This window comes from Colias croceus, chromosome 23 (assembly GCF_905220415.1).
Source record: "Colias croceus chromosome 23, ilColCroc2.1".
Taxonomy (NCBI): domain Eukaryota; kingdom Metazoa; phylum Arthropoda; class Insecta; order Lepidoptera; family Pieridae; genus Colias; species Colias croceus.
The window spans coordinates 832507-844560 of record NC_059559.1 but is presented as its reverse complement, the minus strand read 5'-3'; the positions used below and the strand labels follow the sequence as shown (position 1 = coordinate 844560).

The window sequence follows — 12054 nt, the reverse complement described above, 5'->3', positions numbered from 1 at the left end:
GCCGAAAACATGTTGTTCAAGTGCCGACACGCGACGAAAAAAACAATTAAATATTTAATCTGTGGCACAAGTGACGTAATGTCATTGCAATTTGATTTGGAATAGGGCCGCGATGTTCATAATAAGTCCTTTGAGTTGGTATTTCAAAATTATTGTTGTCTTAACTTTTATCGCTTGGTAATGAAAAATATTAAATTAAGTACTTAGATTTTTGTTTTAAATTAATATTGAAGTAACTATGCATAGTAGTAAATATGAGTATCGGTTATAGTATCAATTATCAAAACTACTTATTTTAGTAGAATAGTGTCGAACTAACTATGTTATTCATTATTTGTATAATAATTCGAACATAACTGGAAAATTATCACTGGCATAAGTTTTTGAATTTGTAAAACGTAAACATTAAAAACGACATTCCACAGACCATAAATTATTTCATTACCTACAACACGAAAACAAAGATAATAATAAAATGTATTTAATCTGTAACCGCAATTTCCCGCTTTTATTAATAGCGTGTTGCCAGATTGAATTTGTGCTGTTATTAATCTGTGAACAATATAATAATTAATCAACGCTAAATGGCGGAGACCGAATTTCGGAGGCAGTAAATGAAAACAAGGAGCGGGTAACCATGGAGGTGGTATAAAATTAAATAAAAATTTTATGGAAAGTATAAATATATGGAAAGGGACTTTTAATGTGCATTAAATGCACATAAATAATGCACATAATTATAAATTTTATCTTACGTGGTTTTAACTGCGGATAAAACCAAGGGAAAATAGTATTATCTCCTACTTTAGCTCTAAAGGAGTGATTTAATAAAAGAACCTAGGTCTGCAGACTGCAACTACTTTCATTCCAAATTTAATCGAAATCGGTGCAATCGGTGCGCGTGATCATACCTTACTAACAGATTGTAGACTAATAACATGAAAACAAATATTTATTCTTGTTATGATGTCGATCGCTTTAAAAGAAAATTATGAATCAGATAATCAAAACCAAGTACTTACATTTTTCATTATTGATATTTTTAAGGAGGAATAAAAAAATAGAACATCCTCTTTTACAATCGTATCGCTCCATTTTGTTTACACAAAATGCCTATGTAATTTTTATCATCTAATAACTTGATTATCATAGTCTGTTAAAAGTAGGCACATAAAATATTTATAGATTTGTTTTGAATTTATTATTTTATTAAGGCCTTAATAGCTAGCGACCTTGCTAGGTGATTTACAAGGCGGGATCAGGAGACCGGCGCGAATCTACCGTAGTAAAAAAAAAAACATAGGTACTGCCGAATTGATAACCTCCTCCTTTTTTTTGAAGTCGGTTAAAAAGTACGTATAAAAATTATTAAAAAGATATTTGGATATGGAATCAAAATTTAAAACAACCATGCCCTGTGTTTCAATTTCATAAACACACTGTAAAAACACTACAATAATTGACGTTATATTGACTTAGCGTTTTAGTTTAAAGTCCAAAAATCGACCTCAGTTCATGATTTTTTTCCAAAAATCCTGATTGTAAAATAAACAAATTAAAACAACCATGCCCTTTATCATATTCGAAACTTTAATATACATTTTTTTTAGATATGTACATTAAGAATCTAAGAAGAAAAACGGTTATAACTAGAGTTAATTTTCGGTATCAAAAGGGGATTCTACCCGATTCAGGCCTTAAGTGAACAGTAATATTGATGATAATATTATAAACTATCGTTTACTAATTATATTACTGGCTGACCGACGCAACTCCGTCGGCGCGGCACTGAAAAATTTTGAGTTTTTCTGTGATGCATACAACACATACCTATAAGTAATAGCTATCAAGCACAATCCATACTAATATTATAAATGCGAAAGTAACTCTGTCTGTCTGTCTGTCTGTTACTCAATCACGCCTAAACTACTGAACCAATTGTCATGAAATTTGGTATGGAGATATTTTGATACCCGAGAAAGGACATAGGCTACTTTTTATCCCGGGAAAATGACGCAATCCCGGAAATCCCACGGGAGCGGGAACTATGCGGGTTTTTCTTTGACTGCGCGGGCGAAGCCGCGGGCGGAAAACTAGTATAGGTAATATATTTTTTTTTTTATTCTTATAGATGTTTCTGAGATAAACAAGATTCTAAATAAGCATCTTAAGGCCCCTTATTAGGTGAAAATGGCAAAATGGACTGTTATCTATGAGCTTTAATTGAAAATATTGAAGTTTTTTCGCACTGAAATTTATAATATGTATTACAGAACGTATGTGTGCAGTGTGATGGGATGACTGTTTCCAACTTGTTTCCAAAACACGATTGGAAATATTTTGCTCAATAAAAACAAAACCTCTAAAATATCATATAAATGCTCATTACAAGTGCAACCGTATTTTACGATAATAATTGGTATAAAATCACAAAAACGTAGGTACCTTCTCGATTTCTTGACTGTTTTAGATTTAGAAAATACTAAATAGGTATTTTCATTCACCTTTTGATAAAAATGTGAATGGCGCTTACGATTTTTAGTTTGGAACTCGTTGATTCCATTATACTAAACGCGGACCTCACCTAAGGCGCGAATAGCTGAATTTTCGCTGACCGCCTAACCCCCCCTAAGTAAGATAACTAACTATATATTTGTTTCGTTATTTATGAGAAATAGTTTATTTATTTATTTTTATATAAATAGTTATGTGATTGAGTAGATAAATAACATTTTTTTCATACGTACCAACTTTTAACTTAGCTATGCAAAATCTATAGAGTTTGTTTGTTTGCTTGAACACGCTAATCTCAGGGACCACGCACCGGTCCGATTTGAAGAATTATTTTACTGTAAGATAGTCCCTTTAAGTATCTAAGGCTAAAATATTATTATAATCTGTATCAACACAAAAATATCATATATTTTTTGACGAAAGCCAGGACGGACAGTAGGTACCTAAGTTTTTTATAAAGGTTTTCAATTATAAAGTCTTTGTAAAAAAAGCGTGTGTGCCGAGCATACGTGTCAGAAGTGAAACTTCTTTGGCAAGATTCAAAGATACCAAAATCGTCGCCTTACTCCATGTCGTGACGGTATTGGCATGAAGCGACCTTGAAAATTTTACTCTCAAACGCAGAAGTTTCCTTTCAAAAGTTAGATATTAAACTTTTTTATTGAGATTAAAAATCGCAATATATGAACGACATATTTCACATGAAATATGTTCGTGGAATGTTGTAATTGCCCACAGTGTTGCAAACGTTAAAATGCGATATGCGATATTTATGATTTATTACTTTTTTCATTGCGTTTGAACCGCGTAACTGTCAGATCAGTATTGCCATATTTTAAACGAAGTTGTTCCATAGTTTCATATTATGTTAGTTTTATTTGTATGTACTAGATTTCTGCTCGCGAATTTGCCTGTGTATCTTAAGATACACAGAAAATCCGCATAGTTCCCGTTCTCGTTGGATTAATGGGATAAAAGCTTTCCACTGTCCTTTCCTCTTTTTCTTTCAAGCTATCCCTGGAAAAAAATTCATTCCAATCGGTTCAGTGGACGAGGCGTGAAGAAGAGATAAGCAGAGTTGCTACTACTATGAATAGATTGTATTTTAAATATTAAAAAATTAAGCTTATCTTTAAGTACTAAAAAGTGCACATACACAACATAAAATGTACATCTCTTAATATACTTATATAAATCTCGTGTCACAATGTTTGTCCTCAATGGACTCCTAAACCACTTAACCGATTATAATAAAATTCGCACACCATGTGCAGTTCAATCCAACTGGAGAGATAGGATAGTTTTTAATTTTATGAAAAAAAAAACGTAAACATGTAGGTACCACGGGCGAAGCCGGGGCGGACTGCTAGTAATATTATAAATGCGAAAGTTTGTGAGTATGTATCTGTGTGTGTTTGTTACTCTTTCACGCAAATACTACTGAACCGATGACAATGAAATTTAGCATACATATAGAGGGTAACTTGGAGTAACACATAGGATAGGTTTTTATCCCGGAAATCTCACGGGAACGGGAACAATGCGGGTTTTCCTTTAAAACGCGGGAGAAGCCGCGGGCGGAAATCTAGTCCTAGATAACCAGTTCTAAAACATTTATATTGATGTGGACCTGTTAAATGTTTACCCTAAATCCTTTGATGTACATCAAAATTCAATAAATAAAATATTAATTAGGTACTAGCGGTCCGCCCCGGCTTCGCCCGTGGTACATATTTCATAATAAAAGGTAGCCTAAGTTCTTTCTCAGGGTTTAAAGATTGTCTGTGCCAAAATTTCATCAAAATCGGTCCATTAGTTTATGCGTGAAAACCATACATACATACAAACCCTTCCTCTTTATAATATTAGTATAGAAGTATAGATTTGGCCTTACTTATTATAAACTAGCTTTCCACCCGCGGCATCGCCCGCGCAGTCAAAGAAAAACCCGCATAGTTCCCGTTCCCGTGGGATTTCCGGGATAAAATCTATCCTTTGTCCTTTCTCGGGTATCAAACTATCTCTATACCAAATTTCATGCAAATTGGTTCAGTAGTTAAGGCGTGATTGAGTAACAGACAGACAGACAGACAGAGTTACTTTCGCATTTATAATATTAGTATGGATTAGTCTATGTTTTATAAACGTAAAATATTTCGTGTTGTTTTTTATCATCTATCACTTCACTTAGTAGCTTCACTATATAAAGTATTTAAAATTTAAATGAATTTACAATACAATATGATATTCAATATTGCAACACTACACACAATTATTCAATACAGGCAACCCCGTCGTGCTTTCCCGCCGTTTCCATCGAGTATTTTTAATAACGACATCAAAGGCGAGCTTATGAAATAATTTCTCGTTTGATGTGAACTTCGATGAACTATGCTCAAATTGAATGACTGGAAAACAATTTGCACACATATTTTGTTTATTAATAAATAATGCTCATTCTGTGGTATTTTAATATTTGATGGGATTTTCTTTGTTGTGAAATGAAACTTCGTTAGCAGTTAGGACAAGGGTATCAAAAATAGATGTTTTCCAATTATTATTATCAGACCTACCCTATATGCAAAAAATCTTCATGAGAATCAGCCGAGGCGCTTCGGAGGAGTTTTACTTATATTCAAAATGAATGATCATCCAATCCTATCCTACTAATATTATGAATGCGAAAGCTTTTGAGGATGGATGTGTATGTGTATAATATGTTTGTTACTCTTTCACGCAAATACTACTGAACCGATTACAATGAAATTTAGCACACAACACATAGGATAGGTTTTATCTCGGAAATCCCACAGGAACGGGAACTATGCGGGTTTTTCTTTGGAAACGCGGTCTAATCTAATCCATACTAATATTATAAATATGCGAAAGTAACTCTGTCTGTCTGTCTGTCTGCTACTCAATCACGCCTAAACTACTGAACCAATTTGCATGAAATTTGGTATGGAGATATTTTGATACCCGAGAAAGGACATATGCTACCTTTATACGACTTTTATTGCGAAATATGTACCACGGGCGAAGCCGGGGCGGATCACTAGTAATATATAAAGCATAAGTTTCACAAAAGTTCTCGTTCTCCCTTATTTATAAAAACCGACTCCGAAAACGATAAATTAATAAATAAAAAATATTTGATATTGATGATATTAGATATTAATTACTACTTAAAAAAAGTAAAAGTGAAGTCCCGTGTCCCCGAGTGGGGTAAGGGGCAGATGCATTATACATACATACCTACATACATCTGTAGGTAACGTACATACACTTATGTACTTACATACGTTTTCTTTAGGGACAAGTAGGTGATCAGCCTTCTGTATCCTACCAGACAGAGACATCTTTTTTTTTCTTCGTCTCCAACGGGAATCGAAACCAAGACCCTTCGGTTCTACGCTCACGCGTCAATCACTGTACCAAGGAGGCGGTCGAATTACTACTTACATATTATTTAAATATGCTATTTGCTAAATAGGTTTGAATGTAAAATAAAGAATAGAAATGGTTTGAATTAGGTTTGAATGGTTGGCACCGAGCCAAGCACTAATAACTAAGCACTTAGCAATTTGTATCATGTTAGGCCGAGGCCGCACATTGTAAGAATATTTTCATTTTCAATTTTTCTGATCAGAAATTCGGAACGCAGCGTTTCCATACATTTTTAATCGACTTCAAAAAAAGGAGGTTATCAATTCGGCCGGTATGTTTTTTTTTAAATGTATGTATGCTACAGTCAAAACCCTGAACCGGTCATTAACGTTATTGACTAAGGGCGTCGGTTAATATCCTTATTGACTGGTTTTGTCTGATAAAATCAGTTAATAAGGATATTGACCGGCACCCTTAGTCAATATCCTTATTAACTGATTTAAAGAGCAGACATTCAGTCTTAAATCTTTCTGTAATGGGCAAGTAAAACAATAGCGAGTCGGTTCTGGCACTCGCCGGCCGCTGCCGCGGCACGCTCGCTTCGCTCGCTCGGCTCGTGCGTGAGGGTCGCAGTTCAAACCTAACCTAACCTACTGGGTCGAATTTGACACTTAAATCTTTCTGTAATGGGCAAGTAAAACAATAGCGAAAAATCTATTAATCTGTTAATTAAAATATAAGCTATAGCTATAAATTAATCTGTTAAAATCTATTCAAACCTATATATTGACTGAATGTCTGCTCTTTAAATCAGTTAATAAGGATATTGACTAAGGGTGCCGGTCAATATCCTTATTAACTGATTTTATCAGATAAAACCAGTCAATAAGGATATTAACCGACGCCCTTAGTCAATAACGTTAATAACCGTCAATAAGGATATTGACTGGTTCAGGGTTTTGACTGTAGCATGTACACCGATTAGCGATTACTCCGAGGTTTTATGAACCGATTTACGTGATTCTTTTTTTGTTCGATGCGGGATGGTGTCGAATTGGTCCCATAAAAATTTTATTCGGATATGCCCAGTAGTTTTTATTTTATGAGCATTTTTGTCTGTATTTGTAAATGTTGCAAGTGTGTATATGTATGTAGTTCGCGATTGGCCGGCTGCGTAGTAGGTATTGTCTTGGGTTTACAAAAAGTAAGAAAAAGTAACAAAATGGATGACGATCAGTTACTTTTATTAGCATCATTGTTCTACTTCTATATACAGGATGTCCCACTGTTGGTATACTAATCTCAAAGGAGGTTATAGTTTTGCATACGCTGAGTACGTAAAAAATACTTATAAAATTCCAGACGTAGTTTTTAAAATTCCAGAAGTAAAACAATGATGCTAATAAAAGTAACTGATCGTCATCCATTTTGTTACTTTTTCTTACTTTTTGTAAACTCAAGTCAATACCTACTACGCGCCAACCGCGAACTAAACACCTACTTGCCTGCCTACTACACTACACTACACCTACGCTACACCTACTGCCTACTGTTTAACTGAACAATTATTTTTATTTGCTTAGAAAATGTTTGTTTTTTGATAAGGCACAATATAGGTAATAATCAAAAACCATTATCTAGTTTAATATATTTTATTATTTATTTATTTATTTATATCAGGCAGCAGTATAATAACTCAAAATGCAGAATAAATGAAAAATTAATATTAAGTAAGTATTTTTACGAGATAAATCATTGACCCGAGAGGGCAAATCCGACCAAAGCCGGAACAAGCAGCTAGTGTATGTTCATAATAAAATGTCGGGAAAGGCAGGTAAATAAAACAAAATGTATAAATATGCATTTTTATTAAGTACTGTTATAATTATTGTAACACGCATGCGACGGCCTTTTCTTTGACATAACCAAAGCGGTGTGCGCGCGCTTACTTGACGTTTGACATAGACTATAGAGTGAATACAGATTATAAATTATAATTTTATACATCTGTCAATTGAAAAAAAAAAAATAAAAAACATTAGTATTCGCGCCAATTTTCCTTAAGCATACAATTGTCATATTAAAATAATAAAAAGCTAATAGCAGCCAAAATAAATAAACGATTATACAATAAAAGATTCTTCTTATACCTACATAATTAATTATCTATAATTATTATAAACATTTCTCAACTTACAATTTCATGAACAAAATATATAAATTTCCATTCATACTAAAATAAACAAATTTTAAATATATTGGAATAATGGAAAAAATACTTTTTTTAATATAAATATTATTACGCGGCGCACACCGTGTGGTCTAAAGGCTTCAAGTCCAACTGAACTTCATCAGACTTTAATTCTTCAACCAACTCTCGTAAACTGTGGAAAAAAAATCATACATTAATATTCATACATCTTTATCTATTGTACTAATATTAGAAAGCTGAAGAGTTTGTTTGTTTGAACGCGTTAATCTCAGGAACTATTGGTCCGATTTGAAAAATTATTTCGGTGTTAGCTAGCCCATTTATCGAGGAAGGCTATATTATATTATCATCACGCTAAGCAACAGAGCGGAGCAATGCGGCTAAAACCGCGGGGCACAGCTAGTATATAATAAAATCGTAGGAAAGTCAAAACTGTTCATTGAATATTTTTTTTAAACAATATTTAGAGCGTGATCTTCAATCGATATCGAAGCCAAAAATACAGTTCTTAAAAGGAGAATGCCCATGAAAGTATGGACCACAGTATAGTGTTGCGTCAATGCCGGAGTGGTTTTGGAGGGTTCTTCGATATTCAAAAGATTTTAACGAATTGATTTTTTTGTGATAAAAACAGGGGTTTTCAAGATATTGAGAAAAATGTGAAATAACCTCAAAACTTAAATAACCCCGATTTAGTTTGGTTTATCTGTTATTTAGGTAGTATTTTATCGTCCGAAGATTATTTTTCGTTCAACATATTTAATCTATGCGTAGAGCTTATGCTTTCAAAGTCTACCTGTTCATCGTCTAGTGTAGGTAGGCACCAGAAATCTTCCGAGACGGATTTCAAGAAAACCTAAATATATATGGATTTAAAAAATGCCAATAGAGTTTTTATTCGGTTTACATGTTGTTGTTGTTGTTTGAATCATTTTTTCACTACATATTCGAAGAAAGATAAAAATAAGAAATAACTGGTTACCTACCAAGCTATATGTCATAATAATATTTTTTTATATATATTTCTATTATTTTACTTCACTATCTATGTTAAAACAACCTACAGTGTATAAACAATACCTTAAAAAGTGATTTTATGTTAATTGATTTTTTTGTAATTCAATGTAAACAATAATTGACATTAATACATTTAGCTATTTACCATAGTAAATGTCATAATAGTTACCGCTTGGTTACCGTGGTAACCGGTAATGGATACTAAATCTATGGTAACGGATCTAAACAATTACATGTCTTATTAGATTTTACAAAACATTCTCTGATCAAAATATATTTTCCGATAGTAAGAAGGCCTCTAAATTGCCGAGATTTTTTTTAAAAGTATTGTTATCTTGATACATGAGAAATTCCTGTACCAAAAATGTGAACGGTAATGGACACTAAATCTATAATAACGGATCTAAACAATTACATGTCTTATTAGATTTTACAAAACATTCCCTGTTCAAAATATATTTTCCGATGGTAAGAAGGCCTCTAAATTGCCGAGATTTTTTTAACAGTATTGTTGTCTTGATGCATGAGAAAAACCAGTACCAAAAATGGGCATTCTCCTTTTTGTCCGTTTGTATAAACTCAAAGAGCACTGCATGGATACTTCAAATTCGGTACAGACATAGCTTGAGACCTGAAAAAGGATTTAGGATAGGTTTTATCCCGGAAATCCCACGGGAACGGGAACTATGCGGGCTTTTCTTTGACTGCGCGGGCGAAGCCGCGGGCGGAAGGCTAGTTTAATAAAGAAAATACTCACTTGGCCAATTGCGATGGAGTCACGTATATTGTGTCGTTGTCGGTCGCGTTGCCGGGATATTTTATTGTACCAATGTCCACCGCTTTGCCGGTGAGTGCCTGAGAAATAATACAAAATATTGAAAAAAAAATACTGAGGAAAAAATTTTAATCTCATTTCCCAGCGTCAATATCGCAACTCATGTCAATATCGCAACTCATGTCAATCTCACAACTGAAGTCAATTTCACAACACATGTCACTCTCGCAACTCATGTCATACTGGCAACTCATGTCAATCTCGCAACTCATGTCAATATCGCAACTCATGTCAATTTCACAACTCATGTCACTCTCGCAACTCATGTCACACTCGCAACTCATGTCAATATCGCAACTCATGTCACTCTCGCAACTCATGGCAATCACGCAACTCATGTCACACTCGCAACTCATGTCATTCTCGCAACTCATGTCACTCTCGCAACTCATGTCAATCACGCAACTCATGTCAATCACGCAACTCATTTCAATATCTCAACTCATGTCAATATCGCAACTCATGTCAATATCGCAACTCGTGTCACTCTCGCAACTCATGTCAATCTCGCAACTTCTAGAAGCACTTTTCAATCGTTATAACATAGTTTTACCATTTACCGCTTCTAACTCATGTTACTTGACACACTCATATCACATAACCAACTAATGTCACTCACCGCTGTCAACTCAGGTGCGGGGAACTCAGTGAAGTCGGCTTCAACACAACGCCAAGGTCGGTGGATGGATATCAAACTTCTGGCTTCGGCTTGAAGCGCGAATAGTCTCTCCTGTTAAAATAAAATAAGCAAGTATAGTATGTACTTTGTGTATTAGAATAATTGTGAATGGAAGGTTAATCCGAAAATATATGATTTCCACTTAAAGATTTGCGAAATATTTTTACATCAATCGAATTGAAATAAAAAAAATATGTGCGTGTACTAGTACACTACACACGTAAGAAGTGAAACTTCTTTATGACCTTATTTTTCAAAAAATAATTTACTATATGCAACTTTACAGAAATACGTCGAATCACGCGTGGTAGGGATAAGAAAAAGATGGCGCGTAACGGAAAAATGTCACGCGTAACGAAAAAATGTTACACTAACTTTTTTCCAACCCCGATAAAGAAGTTTCACTTCAAAAATCTAATTTCCTTTGCACGCATAAGAAGTGATTTAAACCTGGAAGAGAACATTCATATGAAATTATAAAGAATAGAAAAAATTCGATCACGAGGCGGGACTCGAACCCGCATTTTGTCACGCCAAACCGGGGTGGACGCTTGACTCGGCCACCCACAGAGAACATACAATTAGAGGTTCAAAAAAATGTTTCTCTAGATATTTTTTCCCTTTTCCCTCTTACTTCCCACTCTCTCTCTCTCTCTTTCTCTCTCACATACAACAAACCTCCAATTGCCTCCTAATCTCTCTCTGTTTCTCCTTGTGCTGTTGCAGCGCCTTCGCGTACTTCCCCGGCTCTTCGGGAAACTTGACGAGACCTGAACGTGCCACGAATAACGTCCATTCCTTAAAAAAATAACAAAAACATATTATGTACTCAAACGTTTTTTTTTTACTACTAAATATGCTAGGTGTGCACCGCGGCTTTGTCTGTGATATACAGAATGGAAGAACAGACAGAATTGCACGGTCCATGTGGTTTATGCGTGTTTGTGTGCGTGTAGTTATATTTGGCTGAGTTCGTGTCTGCGTATGCGTATATATGTTTCCCTGTCCTATGCATGTGTTTGTATTTATTTTCTCCCCTTCTCTCTACGCGTGTGACACTTATAGGATGCGCCACGTTTATTCCGTGTGTGTGTATAGTACCTTCGTGTCTCTGTCTATTCGTGTGTGTGTATGTGATGTGTGTTTTCTCTCCTCTCATCTCTACTCACAGTGTGCAACGCGGCGAGGTCCGCGGCTTGCCAGCGGGTGTAACGTGTGTGTATGTAACGTATTTGTTTGCATGTGTTAGTCTACTTGATAAGTTGAAAATGGCGTAAAATAGAGATATAAGTCGCGTCAAGTAAAAAGAACGCTGACGGTTAGGGTCAACTCACACCAAAAGAGCGTCGAAGCGCGGCGAAGCGGAGCGCAGTTTCCGTGTCATATGAATTTTAACTTTATTTTCATTAC

The 12054-nt window shown here is 34.8% G+C and overlaps 1 protein-coding gene across 1 annotated transcript in view; it reads right to left on the bottom strand.

Annotated features, from left to right (window-relative positions):
* Positions 1 to 7752: 7752 nt before the first annotated feature.
* The window catches only part of LOC123702208 (dynactin subunit 1), a 46225-nt gene continuing 41923 nt past the window's right edge, over positions 7753 to 12054 (bottom strand). Inside the window, exons 29-32 of the mRNA XM_045649888.1 lie at positions 11323 to 11442; positions 10585 to 10695; positions 9888 to 9985; positions 7753 to 8285 (exon numbers count right to left, since the gene is read on the bottom strand). Coding sequence (XP_045505844.1) covers positions 8201 to 8285; positions 9888 to 9985; positions 10585 to 10695; positions 11323 to 11442 — 414 coding nt within the window. The 3' untranslated portion in view covers positions 7753 to 8200. The remainder of the gene's footprint in view (positions 8286 to 9887; positions 9986 to 10584; positions 10696 to 11322; positions 11443 to 12054) is intronic.